Raw genomic sequence first — 18,670 nt, forward strand, 5'->3', positions numbered from 1 at the left:
TCCAGTGAAAACAAGGCAGTGAAATGTAAAAATAATGGCTGAGCTTTCGGGAAAATGCTGCCAATCCAGGCAGATTTTTTAAAATAATGATAGTTAAGGACGTATTTAGATTTTAAAAAGTAAATACATAAATAATATGGGTTTTAAATTGCACTGCACAATATGACTTGATTAAAGCTCTGTATTTGGAAATTGTGTCGCCAAGCAGAGTCTTGATGTAGCTTTTAATAACAGTAGCTATTAATAAAAAAAGACTGTTCATATAATATGCTTTCTGACTAATAGTTAAATTTATACTTAACTCAGTTTCGTAGTATATCACATTGAGCCGCAACTGCTGGGTTTTCATACCTTGCTTATTTATCAAACTGATATCTCACAAATGTGACTCTTGCATGTTTAATTTTGCCAGTATAGTTACTATTAAACTGGTGTGACTAAAAGATATTTAGCTCACTGGCTCTTTTCAAACTGATTATGGCATTGTGAGTTCAATATTCTGTGCCAAAATTCAGCAGAGACCTACCTTCATTTTTGTATAGAAAGCATACTAGAATGTAGACTTTTCAATGTTGATTATTTTATATATATGACTAATTTATACTTTACCTTTTCTTCAGAGGCTTGAGGCATCTTTATAATCCTGGCCCCATTTTTGCCCTACAAAACAATCTGTGAGCCAAGACAGAGAGTGACAGGCACAGAGTCACAATGGGCCTTCACAGCTGTGGTAGACCTGAACCAGCCTAGTACTTTAATCACTATATCATTCTAGCTTTTTACAAAATAACTGTAATTAAATCTTTTCTGCTAGGTTTGCATAATACTCTAGGCTAAAATGTGGTTGTTTTGTGGCTCAGAGTGTTGTAAAATGCAGTCAGTGAGGTTAGTTTTCTGTTTCTTGAAATAATAATTGGATTTATTTGGTATACAGAATTTATTACCTTTGTGATAAACAGCTGCATAAAGCAACATTGTGCCTTGGATAACAGCATGAATAATCTCAGGCTGGATGGGTAGAAGGAGATGATGCATGTGGCATGACAGAAAGTGACCCAACTCTCTTCCTGATTTTCCAGAAGTCTTTGCTTGATTGCTAGAGGGAACAGAATTATAGTTCATCTGAATGTTGATTTAATCTTATATAACATGTATGTATGTACCTGCCATCAATTCAAATCCATATTCAACTAGAAAATAGGTACCCTGGAACCTATTTTTCCACTCAGTTGAATTGGTCATAGCCTTATAATGACTTAAAATACTGCCATGAGCTTCAAAAAGGGAATAATGAATACAAATGCAATAAATCTAGTGCTCACATCTTCTAAATAACATGAAATACTGCCATTTCTTCATGAGTAGCTTTGTGCAGGTGATACTAGCTGGATTTATACAATACACTAATATTAAACACAGATGGCTAATTCAAAGTGTAAGGTAAGCATTGTCATATTAGATACAATTGTATATTCAATATTGAAAACTATGATGGTACAAAGAACAAAATATATGCTGTGAAGTTCAGAGTGCCATTTCATAGCCTAATAAGTGTCTGTAATTGCATTCTAACTAATATCTACTTAATATGTTGCTTTAGAAAAGTTGCCTTGTGCAATATAAAATTATACTGATTGGATTTGCACAAGACACGCTAAGGAATCAAATACATAGCCACATTTTATGCCAGTATATACTGCAAATTCAGTCATTGAAGGTTTGGGTAAAAGAAGAAATATTGCATTCCTTAATGAAATTGGATGTGCTTTCCAATTACTCTTGACTCCTGGTAACTGCCTGAATGAGTCCCTACAGTTTCCTTGGCAAGTTTTTCAGAAGCGCTTGCTTTTGCCGCCTTCCCAGGGCTGAGAAGGAATAACTGGCTGAGAGTAATCCAGAAAACAATGCAACCAACTCCACCCCCACCCCCCACCCCAAATTAAACAATATTACAAACAAACTCTTAAAAACTTTAGAACATAATCTGCGGAGAGCACCATTATGTTGTATCTAAAAGTACAACTTCTTAGCAGGCTTTCCACCAATATCACTGGACTTCTAAACCAATTGACAAAAGCCATGTTTTCAGGCTCTTCTGAAAGGCCAACAAAGAAGGGACCAATCTTGCCTCAGGTCAAATGATATTTTAAAGGGTGGACTGTCAGAAAAAGGCCTCTTCTTGGGTGCCATCCGCTGACATTCCTTTGTAGACTGGATCTGCAATGTGCCCTTTCTGCCAGATCTCATGGGACTAGTAGATGTAATTGGGATGAGGTGGTTCCACAAATATCCCAGCCTCATGTCAAGTAGGGCTTTATAGATCAGCAGCAGCTTGAAGCAAACTGATATCCAATATAACTTGCAGGGCAGAGGTGTAATATGTGCTGATCTAAGTGCACATAATTGTCCATGCTGCTGCATTTTGCACTAGCTGAACCTTCTAGATTATCTTCAAAGCCAGGTCCATGTAGAGTGCATTACAGTAATCCATCCATCCATAAATCACTGCATTGAATACAAACAAAAATGCATTTCAAAAACCAAAATTAGTGCTTTCAACTATCTGAATGTCTAGATTTCCAGATTGGATACAGAAAAAAACTACTGCTAGAGCAATGTTGAATTTATGTTTTTCAGGAACGGTTTTAGGAGTATAAACAGATTAGAGCTGTCCCACAATATTTTCTGGCATGCCTACTCTATTATTATGACTTTTTAAGGAAAAAAGTAGACCAGATTTAAGTCTCTTGTGTGCTTAGTTTTGAATAATAAAAGCAGGCTATCTTCCTCCTAGGCTAGTTCAAATGCAGATTTAAAAGAAAACAGGTATAATATCCACAAACTGTTTTAGTTTTGCTAATGTTTTCACCCCACAGGGAAAACTTTTTGATTTGAGCTGAATTGCTTTGGGTACAACCCCCCCCCCCTCTGAAACTATTGATGCTATTCTTTTAAAAATGATAAATGTTCCCACTGTAAGGGAAATAGCTCCCAGGATTAGATTGTATTGTAAAACATGCTTACAGGATTATATTCAAACTCCGACAATTAAAAATGGGTTTCCTTTCATTTTCCTTCCACTTTTTTTCTAACTTCAACCTTGTATCCTTTCTCCATCAGTTTCCAATAGCACCATCTTCAAAATAGGAAAAAAGAAGAGTAGAAGAATATACTGTACCCTTACTTAATACAATCCATGTAATTGAGTCAATTCTACAGAACAAGAAACAAAATAATATGTTTTAAATTATTACTAATAAAATTGGAATCTGCTGATCATGTAGAACTCTTGAATGGTTTGAATGCTCATTTTTTTAAAAAATGTATTTGTGCTTATACATTATATCTATAGATACATCCTACTCATATCAGTGGATTTTGTACATTGGTTAATTTCATTGCGTTCATATGAATGAGACTGAGTAAATTTAATAATCCCATTATATAGACTAGCTTTGGGAATATTGTTTCTGAAAGCTTTATTTCATTGTGTTAACTTTTGATGGGAAATAATAGCCTGGATTAAATGAATGTATATCTATTGTTATTTATCTTGCTTCTGAAACAAAAGATATTTTAGCAGCAATGATTTCCATCTTTGTAGAAGAATGCACTGAAACCTATATTGTAATGGCTATTGTCTTGCTTAAAAACTGTAAGGTATACTTGAACCAAATACTCATTTGACAAGCAGAATAGATAAATTAGATCTCCCAAAGAGGCCAATTGCCATTCAAGGATATCTCACTTTGGCCAAAGTTGACCTTCATTTTATGCTTTCTTAATTCAAACAGATACATACCATAATTCCACAAAATGTAAAGTTCTTCAGGTGTAGAATATCATGTTCTACAGATAGAATTGCCTTGAGCAATTAATGGAAATATATTCCAGGGCATATAAAATAGTTGCTTGGAGTCAAGGATTTCTTTATGAATGCATGAAAGTAAATAACACAATTTAGAGATGCCTGTCTGTTTAAAAAGAAACATTTGTTCTAAAATAGTCTAAAAATTATAATCTGCAAATATTCAAATTAGATTGTAATCACTATGCAGAAGTACTATAGCAGAAGGCTGAATTTCTACCTATATTTTCACAATTTCTATTTTATATCCAATTCTTCCAGGAATAGGCCAGGAATAGTGGACACACGTCAGTCTTTAATTTTTGAGTTGTTTCTTTTTCTGTGACAACCTTGATTAAGAGACTGAAGTAGTGTCATTTTAAAGATTGTCATTTAAAGTCAGATATTAAGATGAAACTTTAACCACTATTTTAACACGATTTGTTGATTGTTAGCTCCCCTAAACCCTAACTTCCATCCTGTTCGATCCTGGGCAGAAGAAATACGTTGAAATTAACTCTTTCTTCTGATATAGACACAGGTACTATGGGATGCTATAGAGAGCCAAAAATTGATTGTTCCATTTGTGGTTACTTTTCCATGTTTTTTTAAAATACCTAAAATACCTCTGTATTCTGCATCAGTTGAAACTTCTGGATACTCTTCAAGGGCATCCCCACGTAAAGCACATTACAGTATTCCAATCTGGAGGTGACTAGAACCTGGGACTGAGTGGAGCCTCCTGATCAAGGGAGTACAACTGATGCATATAATATGAAGCTGTGCAATGCTCCCTCAGCCACAACCTCTCCCAGTTCTTTGACGAATAGTGAGTCTAGGAACTCAAGATTATGCACCAGATATGTCTGGGGCAGTATCACCAGATCAGCTGCAAAAGTCATACACAGCAGTAGATTAAACTAGACAGGGCTGTCAAACTCCTGGCCCATGGGCCTGATGTGTCACATGTTGGCCACGGCCAGTTTAGTGAAGGGGGGGAATTACAGATAGGTCACGTGATGCTGCTGTGCCAACATGAGTGTGACACCCCTGAGTTAGTAGTATTTGGAGACAGTGTAAGACCAAAAGAGTTGACCATAGATGTTCCATCTGGGTTCTTTGCAATATGCTCTCTTGAAAAGTAATGATTTATTGTGGTATATGGATTCAGTGAACAAAATTCATTGTTTATAAACAGTTGTAATTAAATGATACTCAGCAAGATTGCTGTATGAATTGCAGTATATTTTCTTTAAAAAGATAAAAGATTTTTTATTTTGAATATTACAATTGCGATTTAATAAAAATGAACTGCAATACGTAAAACAATGTGAAAATACATTCCACTGAATCCAGGAAGCTAAAATGTTAGTACCCGTGCTAAAGTGCCGAGGACAGCAAAAGCAACTCACGCATCTATTTTCCTCCCCATCCATTATTAGCGTCAACCCGTTAACAGCGCCTATAAATTCTTAAAGCGGCAAACAGAGCGGGAGCAAAATGTTTACAACACACTCCTTTAGCGCATGCCCTGTTTAACTGATTGAAGCAAACAGAGTGAGGGCGAATAATCCTCCCGTTTAGAACGCGTTACGTCACAATTTCACATTCTTCCAATGGGTAGCCTGAGACCGGAAAACGACGGGAAGCCGCTGAGCGAACCGCTAGTAGTTGCTCTCTAACCGGAAAAAGCCGTTGTAAAGGCAGTGTGAAGCTAGCATGAATGTCCGAGCTTTCCTGTTACTCTCTGGGTCCTAAAGCCTGCCCAGAAAAAAACCCGGTGCCTTGCAGATTGTTCATATCGGTAGCTTGGCGATCTCATGATTCCTGCTTTCAAATACAGGCGCGGCAAACAGGTACGAAGATGGGAGGGCGGCAGATTTCGACGGTGGTGTTACGGTAGATTGGTAGGAGGGAAGAGTTGGAAACCAGGAGGAGGAGGAATGTTTTGTGCTGAAGACAAACAAACACCTAAAATCTATTAATTGCAGATTTCCGTCGGTTAATCCGGATTGATCAACGAGGTATGAAACAGGGATTACAAGCAGCGGTAATAAATCCGGCAAATTCTCCTACGGTTGTTGCCCTTATAAAGAGGAATACTCGTTGATAGGAAGCAGGATGAAAGTAATATAAATTCACTCGCGGAGTCTTCCGTAGCCCTGAGGCGGTATAATGAGAAAACTGCCACTTGTTGAACCCTTTGAGTTTTTTCTAAGCTATGAATTAGGGACTTAGGTGTGAAGAAGTTATCTCAAGTCCTGCCCGATATGAACTTGCTCTATATAAACGATAGAAACTTGACAACGTACAAATGACACCTTTTGCCCCTCTTTCAAAGGTGCTTTCCTGGTAGATGATATAAAAATCCTACTCTATGCCAATTGATGGTTCCGATTTGTTTCAACCATTTAAAAATAAGATAAATAAGACCTGTTGCTAAGCAACTTGACTTGACCACGGGAATGAAGCTTTAGAGCAGCCTGATGGCAAAAAGGAATGATGGGACTCTTAACTGGGTATGATTTTGGCATCCCTCTATTTAGTAAACATTAGGAAGATGGGTTGTATCCACAGTTCCATCCTCTCAGCCCTTTGAGGTTGGCTGGATCGGGAAACAGACACCCAAAAGATCCCAGAAAAGTCACTTTATTGTTGCACTGTGTAATAACTGAATCTTGAAAATTTGACATATTGTCTCCCCGTCCCAGTTTCCCCCATATCAGAGAGGATCAAGGTGGAACAATCCTGAGTTTCTCATTCCCTCATTCCCTTTCAAGGGTATGTTGATGTTTACACAGCAGCTGTTGATATACTTTCTTCAAGACCATCTTGTACTCACACACCTTGTACTCACACACTTTACACCAGGGTTCCCAAACTATGAGTTATACCTCCCTTGAGGGAGGTCCAGAGAGAATCCGTGTGTGTGTGCGCGCATGTGTGTGTGCAGAATTGTTTAGTTGTACGTTGTTACAAGGTGTACATTGTCCACCATTCGCAAAGTTTCATGTTATCGATTTAATTATTTGTGTTCATTTTTACATTTGGTTTTTTAGGGGAAGAATGAACATCAAGATTATATTAAAGAGAGATATAAAGGCAGAAAGTTTAGGAGCCCTGTCTTGAATTGAGCTAGACAGTCTGTATGATCCAGAAGACTTATTTGGATATAGTTTGGGGTCTTTGTTCTGGGTTTTAGATTATAGTAGCAACAAGGATCTGACAAAATTTATGTTTTTTTCTTAAGCCTATTTTTTATTTCTTAAGCTGTTTCTTAAACCTATAATCTATTTTTGTAACATGAAGATGAGTGGAGATGGAAATAATAAAGCTAATAAAGAAAGTTAAAGTTAATTTTATGACTCTTGGGATTATCATTGCTGGCTTCAGTAAACTATTGGGCATATACTTTAATAATAAATAATTCTACAATTTGTGATTAAATCCAAATACATTACTGCAAAAATGATGTGACGGAGATGTTTGTTTAAATCTGTGTATTATAGGTTTTAATGTGACTTCAAGAAGTTGGAAAACAAATGATGTTCGAAATCTTGTGGTGCAGACAATATTACCTATGACAATAGCATTGTACGTTCAGAGAACATAAAGCAGAAAATTAGTTGTAATGGATTCTCAAGTGAATTACTCCGTCTCTGAAATGAAACGGTGAGTTTAATTCCTATAATTAATAAAAAATACAGTTATGAAAATTTCTATTCTCTGAATAATATTCTTGACCATGCCATTTTCTGCCATTTTCTAGTTCTATGATATGAAATTTCTAATAGAATGTTAACTGCAGGAAATGCATATTTGGGAAAAAATGTTTAGTACAGATGAGTACTTAGTACTTTAGTACAATTGAGAATGTACAAATCATGCTATTAATACTTCATAATTTCAGAATTCACAGTAATATTACTGCAGTCGCTAGCAGGTAATTTAAGCCATCCATAGTGCTGGTATCTTAGTGGAAGTTCAGCTTTCTGTAGGATTGTGTTAGCTTACTATAGTTGCTTTTAAAAGTAATTCCTGACACCTGCATCACAAAATCATTAGCAAGTTTTGGTTGGAAATAATAGACAAATATGGGATTGTGCTATAAATGTATCTAAGACAACATCCACTGATAAAGCATTTCTGAAATTCCTTTAAGAATATACACACATACATATAAACATATACTATAACCCCCCCCCCCCACACACACACATGCATACATAAGGTTTTGATGGGTTTCAGTCCAGTTTTGCTAATTAACAAAACATCACTTATTTTCCAAATTCTGTATTTTACTTATCAAATACAATGGCAACTATTAGGGTAACAAAATTGATAAAATTTCAGCTTCTGTTCTAATGAACAGGAGCATTTCAACTGTGAGATTAAAATTATTCAGAGAAGTGTACTTCGTCCCCTTCAGAAGTTTGTTTCCATTTTCTCTTCAAGATGTGATATTTCATGAAATCTTTTAAAAACTTTGTATATTGCCTGCTGACAATTCATGTTTTTTTTAAAAAATGGAACAGCTTGGCTTTTCCTCTTGTTTTATCATGTTTATATTTTTATTTTCCTGCTTACTATCATGTTATGTGATATCTGTATCATTGTTTTTATTCCTGAATTGTTCTGCCAGTCACTTCCTATGTTATATGAAAAGTGGATGCTGTACTTTAAAAAGTTGCTTAGTTTTCCGTGTATGGTATATTATGTAAAATAAAATGGGTATTTTATCACACTTCCTCAACTGTCAATGCAAGGAAAAAACCCTTGTTATTCCATTGGAGTGGTTGCCATAGTTACCTCAGTAACTTAGGTACACGATTTCGTTTTGTTTTGTGAACTTCTCCCTTTTATTTGAGAAGCTGAATGAGGTTTGTGAATTAAAAATTATACGCAACTTTCATATATTTTATATTTTGGTGCCTAAAAAGATAACATTAAGAGAGTTCTATGTGTGCATCTTCCACTAATTATGAATTATTAGTAATTAGAGTTGAGGCTGGGTTCATCAGGGTAAACTTATTTTCCCTGGACATCAAGGAAGCCAGTCAACATCTCCCTCTGTTTCTCATTAAATGAATGTATAGGGACTGGCAAAATGCAAAACATGTATACTTTAAAAGCTATGCACACGAAATATTTTATTTGTTGCAGTTATCATGATAAGCCATTCTTCCTGGACTTTCCCCTTCTACAAAATTATTAGAACTGCATTATTAATGATCAATACTGCCACATTTTTCTAAGTAGAGTAGAAGAAAATAAACATTAATTTTAATTTTATTTCTTCAAGAGAGAGAAAGTAACAGATGTAAGGTTTGAAAAAGATTGACTTTTATCATGAGCGGCATCATTTGTGTTTATTTCTACCTTGCCTTCATTTTTCAGGGCGACTCACAATCCTTCAAATATATATTTGTTCTATTTGTACTGATAAATAATACATACATACATACATACATACATACATATATATATATATATGAATTTTTAAATCAGTACAGTTAGAATTAAATACAAAAAGTTGATAATCTTTAAAATGTCCTTCAGTGAACTACAGACGCAAATGTAGGTAGCTTCAGATACATTCTTGAATGCAGAGGTTGTGAACTGGCAGCAAAACAGTTCCATTAATAGCCACCTCCAGAGTATATTATTACCTTGGAAACAAATCTTATAAATTGAATGGGACTTAGTTCTGAGTAAGAAATTCAACCTTGCTGCCTTGATTATTTGAAAATTCAGAGCTGGTATGTGACTGAGACCATTCTTGGTAAAAAAAAAACCTTTTATTTTTAAACAGGAACTTTGGAAAGACATTTCTCCACAAGCACAGTGAAGCTGATATGGAAACAAAGGAAGATCTGAGAAGGAAACTCCATCAAGCCAAGAAAGATAAACTTGACATAACTGCTAAGCATAATGCAGAGGTAACTATTTCATTGTTGTTGGGCTGAGTGTGCAACATAGTTATACAAACTACTCATCCTGTTGATGTTGAAGGATGGCCTTCTCCGTCTTGACACATTTCTGATACATCTAAAGGACTCCATCAGCCTTCCTCAATAATGTTAATGGAGGGATTTGTATTAGACTTGTGCACTCTTGGACCCTGATTTAAAAGAACTTCTCTCAATCTTGTTCCAGTCCAGTCTTTATGGTATTAAAATTACTACATCTCTTAGAGCAGCTGTAGCATTTTTTCATTTTGCAGGCTCACACTAAAGCATAAAAGAGGAAGCTGCTTTAATGAGTACCGGAGGTACTGTGCTTCATGAGATCCAAAGCACTTTTAAGTCATAGTCAGAACATGGGAAGCCAATTTAATATACTTCCGAATGTTTCTTTCTTTGTTTTTCTCTGAGTTTTTCCACCTCTTTTTTTTAAACGAGAAACCAGAATATGGGTATAATTCTCATAATTCTTATGGGAATAAAACTTCATTTATTAAAAAAAAAACAAATGGTAGGTTGTATGAGATTAAAAAAACTCAATAATCTACCTTAGTGGGGTCTTCTAAGGTAGATGTGCTTCTAGCATTTTAAAAAAAAATTGTTTTACATAATTTGCTTTTCACGTTGGAGTCCCCAGCAATTGTTTCTAACATAGCATTTTTTATTGTCCTTTATTTATAAAATTGTATTAATAAAATTTGTTTTATTATACAGTATTATACAATGCACTATGTTATTTTGGTACAGTGGTATTTATACAGTGTTGACTAGAGATCCTTAACACTGTAACGTTTAGATGACTTAGGCTATTCCAAAAAAAAGAAAAAAAAGAAACGGCATTATATACTGGTGTAAGTTTTCATGACCCATATCTCTTGGCAGCGTTATGCTTCAGGGTTAGTGATTGTGGTCTAGAAAGCAGATTTCTTGATGTTTCACTGGGAACTCTACAGGCGCCATCCACATTTGCCAGGAAATGTCAATCAATCTGTTTTCTAGACCACAAACCCTAAAGCCCATCACTGCCCAAAAGGTATTAATCAGTATGAACTGTTTAAGATGTTGATCTTAATAAACATAGGATTATTTCGTTTTTACAACCAAAGCTGAACGTAAGGGGATTGTTGTTTAAGAGATACAAGTCAAAAATTCCCGAGGGTTCGTGGATTTAATTGTGTACTCAGATTCCTGCTGTAATTTCCATTTTGCTTGTAATACAATTCCTGTTGGACTTGGAAGACTGGAAATAATGCATTTCTCCTCAATGGATGAATAGCTTGGAGGCTGCATGCAGCTTCTACCTAATTGAGATTGTTCTGCAGAAATTCAGCAGCAAAATTAGGAAAAATTGATTTTTTTGATTTTTACATGTTTTCTAGGCTTTAAATATAGGAATAAAAGCTGTTTGTCTCCCTGAAACCTCCTATTCCTACCTTTAATTTTTTCCATATAAAAAATAACAACCCAGCTTCAAAAAGCTACCTATCTATCTTCTTCTCACTTCACAAATATGAATGGATAATTTCCTGCAGTCCTTATAAAGTTGGGGTGCTAAGATAAGCTCCCCAATTTTCAAAAGAGGAATACTTTAAAAAAAAGCAATTTCCAGTGTTATTTCACACTGAACTGCATTGCATGATGACTGGAAAGGAATCATACAATAACAAGAATATAGGCCTGGCTTGTAAGTTCTCACTTAACAACTGCACTTGGGACCAACATCTTCCTTGCTAAGCAATGCAGTTGTTAAGTGAAACATCTCATGACCATGACTGACTTATGATGCCAGTTCCATCGTGGTTGTTAAGAAAATCACTTGCAGTTGTTCAATGCAGCATTACATTTACTATGACTTGCAAGTTACTGCCAGCTTCCCAATTCACTTTATTTATCAGAAGCTGACTGTGAAGATCGCAAATGGAGATCATGTGAGCCTGGGGCAGAGGTGGGTTGCTCCCGGTTCAGCCCGGATTGGGCAAACCGGGAGCGGCGGCGGGAGGCTCCACCCACCCTCCCGGATGCTTCTGCGCATACATCCACGTGTGAACCAATAGTAAAGAAATTGGCAAATCACCTCTGGCCTGGGATTATTGTAAGTTCAAGGACTGGTTGTAAACATACTTTTTCAGCACTGTGGTAAGTTTGAACAGTCACTAAATAGGGTAGTCAGTAACCAAGGATTTACCTGTATAAAATAATTTAGAGCAGAAAGCGAAAATAATAAAGAGTCTTGACATGCAAAGCCTGTCTTACATTGCATATGAGGTACTGTAAGTCTTAATTCAATAGTGAAGAAAACACTTCAACAATTAACAAGTGAAAAGTTTGAACTTAAAATCAACTAACAAAGCAGCATTCAAATGAAAGGAACATTTGAAGTGAAAAAGTGACTGACATTGTGAACGGAAGTATGATGAATGTCATGCAAACTTTGGTAATTTAATAGATTAGACTTTCACGTTCTAATTTTCAGAACGTGAAAGTGAATTATGAAATTGCTGGTGGTAATAGAAATGCAGCAAAGACCTGCATCCTGATGATAAAGAAGCTATCAATGAAATTGATGAAACAGCACAGTAGATCCTCAGCTTTGATGGCACAGAATTGTTCTGGAAGAGAGCATCAGAAAGAATATAACTTCCAAAGAGGAAAAGACAATGCAAGCTTTTAAGGCTGTGAAATATCAATACATGCTTTTGTCTGGAGCTATTGTAGCAGGAGATGACAAACTAAAACTGTTTCATCATTGGAAAGCCCTTCTCCATTTAAAGGCATCAAGAAGACTATCCTTTCTATCTATACATTATTGTTCAAATCCAAAAGCTTTTGGAGCTCAACAGCTTTATTTCTAGACTGGAGATTCATCAATTGTTTCATTCCTAAGGGGGAAACACACTGCAAAGAGGAGGACATGCCATTGAAGATTTTTATGGATTTGTAATGTTTTACAGTAAATATATTAATTGTTAAGTAGATAATTTAACAATCATGTAAAGGCATTTTGGCATCTTAACAATAGTCAAAAGAAGGAGGAAAAAAGGAAAATCAAAATGATTTCCACAAACCCTTCAACCCAATTTGTTTCAAGGCATCTGAGTGTAAAGAATTACATAATAAAGGTAAAGGTAAAGCTTCCCTCGCACATATGTGCTAGTTGTTCCCGACTCTAGAGGGTGGTGCTCATCTCCGTTTCAAAGCCGAAGAGCCAGCACTGTCTGAAGACGTCTCTGTGGTCATGTGGCCAGCTTGACTAAAACACCAAAGGCGCATAGAACACTGTTACCTTCCCACGAAAGGTGGTTCCTATTTTTCTCCTTGCATTTTTACATGCTTTCAAACTGTTAGGTTGGCAGAAACTGAGAAAAGTAACGGGAGCTCACTCCGTTACGTGCCACTAGGGATTTACACCGCTGAACTGCCGACCTTTCTGATCGACAAACTTAGCATCTTAGCCACTGAGCCATCGCGTCCCTGTTAGTTACATAATACGGGTATTCAAAAAATAAATTTATGAGTAAAGTTACATGTAATTTTTTTTAAAAAAGTATTATTTCATTTATAGCTATCAAACTATGAAAGCCAGATTGCAAAACTGCGAGCAGAAGTTGAGAAGAGTGAAGCGGTCCGACAAAGTCTGGAGTACGAATTAGCCGTAGCAAGGAAAGAAGTTGGCATAGAACGGTATTCATCAGAAGAAAAATTAGGCGGAGCAAACAAACAAATAGAACAGCTGCAAGGTAAAATTCAGAATATTTACAATAAATAATGAACAAATTTGTGAACATATCCCCTATGAACATAATTTAGTAACAGTGCTTTCATGGCATAAATAGGGAGTTATTATTTTAGGAACACCTTATAATGTTCGGTTCTGAATCTCCTGGGTCTTTCTCATTTTGTTAACATTACTGATTGTTTGGTTAAGATCATTATTATGTTCCTTACTCAATTTCTCAGATGTAGAGTTTTTAAACTGTTTGACACTTTTTTCATAGTCAGTTTCCTTGATTCTGAATTTAGAGTCTATTTTTATATAGAATGTAATCTAATATTTTAATTTGTAATTTCTACATTTTTTGCTTGGTTAAAAAAAATTCTCTTTGTATCAATGATGCATTCATTTTTTAATTTTATTTTGTTTTCTAACAGCAGTTGCTAACAATTTAGAATAATGATTCATAAAAATAACATTTGTAATATCTACATTTACTAAACCTTGTATTTTTAGTAATGTTTCATTACCCATCACTAATATCTCTTATACTTTAATGCAGTAAATACATCCGAATTATTGTTTTTCTTGTGTCCTGATTCTAACATTTCATTCCATTCCTTTCCTTTTTCTTTATTCTGGCTTATGTTTAATAGAGTAATATTTATAAGTATCGTCATAGCATCCTATATTATACATATTTCAATTTCTACCTGCTTATTAATTTGGAAATATTTCTGGATTTCTTTTTAAAAAATCAGTAATCTCATTTGTTTTTAATAACAAGAGAGTCAGTGTCTATATAAATTAAAGATGGGAAAATATTTGGTCCCAAAGTCCTTGCAGAACTGGTGCATAATTTTGAAATAGTTGTGATTCTGTTGGGTGCTCATTACTATCTAATTAAAAAGATATTAACATGATGATTATATTGTGTACTTGGCTGAATAGCAGCTTTAAACCACAGCTAGTGGATTATTTGTTTTCCAAGTATAATAAACTGATGCCAAGTAAGCACATTCATAATTTATATATAACTAATAGCATTTTTCCTCCCTTTAAATTTACTCTTTTCCATAAATCCATTAAATTTTATATCCTTTTTCCTGACCAATATTAATTGTCTGTTCCTGCATTCCTGCAATTGTTTAATGTAAAATGTTTATGCAAAAAAACTACTTGTTCCTTGTTAGGGCTATAGATTGGCCCCAATATGGATGCACCTGTCTGACTTACTCTGTTCTGTCAATGTCAATACTGTGACATTGCAGGACAGTATCTGTCTAACACTTCAGCCTTGGCCACTTAGGGATAGACCTGTGGTATCTTTAAGATTTATATATTGACATTTTAATTTCATTGGTTTAAAGGCTCTGACTTAAATACTTTAAGGAGGCCGTTATGAAAATAAATAGGCAAGAGATTGTAGAAGACCAAGTACTTGTTGAGTGTTTAAGGCTAGATTTGTAGCCTTAAATATAGATTTATATTCATGGATTATTTACAAAATTATCATTTGGGATAGTATGTTGTCCTGAGTATTTTATTTATTTGTATCCTGCCATTATTATTATTATTATTACAAATAATAATGGTGAATACATCTAATATTCCTTTCTCCTATAACAACCCTGTGAGATGGATTGGGCTGAGAAAGAGTGATTGGCCCAGGATCATCCAGCTGGCTTTCATGGCTAAGGCAGGATTTAAACTCTTAGTTCTCCCAGTTTCTAGCCTGATGCCTTCACCACTAGACCAAACTGGTTCTTTGGTGTAACAAATATGTATAACAAAACATCTTTAATAATAGAAATGGCTTTTAAACTGTTTTTTGTGCTGTTAATGTAAAATGACTAATTTGAAAGGGTTGTTGCTTTTAATAGAATAGTTATTGGAATGTTCATTGTAAAATATTTGCTTTTTGCATATTGTAGAAGAACCTATGCCATTTTAATTCACATTTTAATTGTATTTGAGAATCACCTTGAATCTCTTTTCAATAGAAATCAACAGGACTCTTCAGCAGAAATTGAATGAGGCAGAGAAAACATTTAACCTCAATAAATGTCAGTGGGATGATAAACAGCGAAGATTTATCAATGAGTTGTCAGAAAAGGAATTGCTTATTAGTACCTGTCATGCTGAATACGAAACCCTTTTGAAGGAAAGGATGAGATTGGATGATATTTTGAAGGTAAGCCTTTATTTAGTGGTGTCTTCAGGGAATTCATGATTGATGGCGATGGTTATCATTGAAGCTGTATACTCTATGGCAGTATTTTTCAACTTTAACATTTGAAGATGGGTGATCTGCTCCCAGAATTCCCCAGCCAGCCAGTTTGGCCTAGTGGTGAAGGCAAACACTATCATAGAGTATTGAGCTTCAATGATAACCATCATTATCAAGCATAGCTGACTGGGAAATTCAGGGAGCTGAGGTCCACTCATCATCTTCAATTGATCAAAGTCAAGAAGCATTGTCTATGGTATGTGTCAACATAGGATGTACTGTATGTACAAGGGGGCAGGGATTAGACAGCATAGAATTCTAGGAGCTGAAGTCCACCCATCTTCAAGAGTCAAGCTTGAGAAACACTGCTGTGTGGTATGCATTGGCATATCTGTCCAAAGGGGCAGTGTGGTTGCAATTTTTCTGACCCACTCTTATGGCTGTTGCTGTATTCTTATTATTCTTATTAATATAGTATTTTCTGCTCTGTTTTTCCACAAAAAAAAAAGTTTCTTAGGCTCAAAAAAAACGCCACCTTGCAGTTTAAAAAATGTGACACAATCTGAAGAGGGATTCAGTGGGAAAAGGAAAAGAGAAAGTTTTGGCACTTGCTTCTGATTGCAATATTCTGGAACTGACTTTACCTGAAGGGATCTTTGCTTTTTGGCAAAGGGTTTACCTTTAAAATGAGTTGATTGTTATATGTTTTCTAAAACACAGTGATAGAGAGAGATTAGCTTGTGTCTTGCTCTGCAGGATGGGGGGGGGGATTTTAAATTCAGGCTTGTTTCCCTGGCTAAATATAGTAAGTCTTATTTTTCAGGCACAGAGGTAAGCAAACTGCTAAAAGCTAAATGATTAAGTGGGAGATTGATTTTTCTTTCTCCTTTGAAACGACAATGTTCCTTGAGGTGAAGGAAAAATGTGTTAATGGTTCTTGGCCAGTGAAGAGTCTAGAGGAGTGGTTCTTAACCTTCACTATGGACCCCCATTAAATAATTTGTGTAGCCTGACCCCCAAGACGTAACTCAAGATTTAAATAATAATATTTCTTCAAGCCTTCATGAACCCCCAGGAGGTCCACAGGCCACTGGTCTAGAACATGGATAGCCAAGCTTTTGTTTTGCTTGGACCTCATTGAGTGAAGAGGTATTGTCTTGGACCACATATAAAAGATATAATGTAGTTAATGTTTATAACTTACATAATGTTAAAAGTATACAATCTGGTCATCTTCTTTTAATGACCTCATAATCCCTTGCGGAGTCTGGGCAACTGAATGGAGCCAAGTGTTTACTGGCTGGATGCCCTTCCTGTCACCAATGCAGAGTTATATTCAGCAGATATATTCTCATGGTGCCCAGAGAGAGAAATCTCTAACTTTGCCGAGGATCAAACTCATAGCCTCTTGATGATGAGGTGAGAGCTCCACCTCTAGGCCACTGCGCCACTCTTAAAAGTGTACAGTCTGGTGGGGTGGCATTATTAGCTGTCCAGGGTCACTCGTGGCCAATGGGTCACAGGTTGGATTTGCGTGGTCTAGCGTGTGGTGCTCTTATAAATTGCATTCCTTGCTTCCTCCAAGACATTCAAGATGAAGAATGTAACTTCCTATTCTCATCCAAGAGTATAGGTTGATGTTCTTTTGGGTAGGGATGTTCTTGTCCAAGGTAGCCAGACGTTTAAAGCAAATGTTTCATGAAAGAAAAAATTGTGATTTGTAGCTGAGTTCAGCAGGGTCAGTTGAGAAATAGAAAAGAGTGAGAGCTTTTCACATGTTAAAAATTAGCCTGATCCACAAAGCGGAGATGGACATTGTGTGTACTTACAATAGTTTTTGCTCTGCAGTTCCCATCAGCACCACCTGTTCTACCTACAGGAAAGGCTTGATGGGAGTTGCAGTTCAATAATGTTTATAGTGGCCAAAGTTACTGTCCCTGTGGTAAATTATTTGCTTGAGGCAGAATTTCAAACCTGGTTCAAACGGAGTTTAGGGTTTTGATTTGCAAGCAGAACGGTTGGAGCTGTGATTTGTTCAGATACAATGGCAGTTTTTCTTGCTTATTAAAGAAAGATGTCTCGCTTTCCTTCCATGTAGCAAAAATATATTATTTTTCTTTAAACCTAAGTAGTTTCAACGGCAGGTAGTCCTCAAGTTGCAACCACAATTGAGCTCAAAATTTATGTTGCTAAATGAGAAATTGGTTAAGTAAGTTTTGCCCCATTTTACCACTTTTCTTGCCACATTTGTTAAGTGAATGACTGCAGGCGTTACATTAGTAACACGGTTGTTAAGTGAATCTGGCTTCCCCGTGGACTTTGCTTGTCAGAAGGTCGCAAAAGGGGATCGTGTGACTCCGGGATGCTGCAACCGCCATAGATATGAGTCAGTTATCAAGCGTCTGAATGTAAATCACATGACCATGGGGATGCCGCAACGGTCATAAGTGTGAAAAATGGTCATAAGCCACTTTTTTCAGTGCCGTTGTAACTTTGAACGGTCACTAAATGAACTGCTGTAAGTGGAGGACAACCTGTACTGTATCTGAATAAAGGTAGAATCCACTCCAACTTGATTCACTGAGTGCACAGGAATCCTCATAAAATGGTTTCTTCCTCTCCCTGGTAAAATTACGAAATAATAACATGGATCTACAACACAATGTTTGATAGCTTTCATTAATTCCTGTATGTATATATCTAGAGCTGTATGTAAAGCCTGCCGTGTGTTATGATTAAGTTCATTTTAACCTGTGTCCTCACCAAGGAGACTTTGGAATGCCAGAAGGAACAGAAGAACGTGATAGAGTCAGAGATCATGAAAGTAGCAGAAGAAGAATTTAGGTGTCAGGCAGAACATTGGAAATCAGAAAGAAATGAACTCCAATTTTTGTTGCAGGTATCTTTTGATTTGTTAG

The 18,670-nt window shown here is 36.0% G+C and overlaps 1 protein-coding gene across 5 annotated transcripts in view; it reads left to right on the top strand.

Moving 5' to 3' along the window:
- CCDC171 (coiled-coil domain containing 171) overlaps positions 1–18,670 on the top strand; it is a 207,539-nt gene that overhangs the window by 547 nt on the left and 188,322 nt on the right. For 2 of the 5 annotated variants that reach the window (XM_081945142.1, XM_081945146.1), the window contains exons 1-6: positions 5,473–5,703; positions 7,357–7,519; positions 9,660–9,786; positions 13,373–13,547; positions 15,526–15,716; positions 18,520–18,651. In XM_081945142.1, coding sequence (XP_081801268.1) covers positions 7,479–7,519; positions 9,660–9,786; positions 13,373–13,547; positions 15,526–15,716; positions 18,520–18,651 — 666 coding nt within the window. In that variant the 5' untranslated portion in view covers positions 5,473–5,703; positions 7,357–7,478. Of the gene's footprint in view, positions 1–5,472; positions 5,704–5,811; positions 5,898–7,356; positions 7,520–9,659; positions 9,787–13,372; positions 13,548–15,525; positions 15,717–18,519; positions 18,652–18,670 lie in introns of those variants that run through there. The other 3 variants (XM_081945143.1, XM_081945144.1, XM_081945145.1) reach the window with 3 other exon arrangements.

Source organism: Natrix helvetica (genome assembly GCF_964273705.1).
Source record: "Natrix helvetica genome assembly, chromosome: 2".
In the NCBI taxonomy this organism is placed as follows: domain Eukaryota; kingdom Metazoa; phylum Chordata; class Lepidosauria; order Squamata; family Natricidae; genus Natrix; species Natrix helvetica.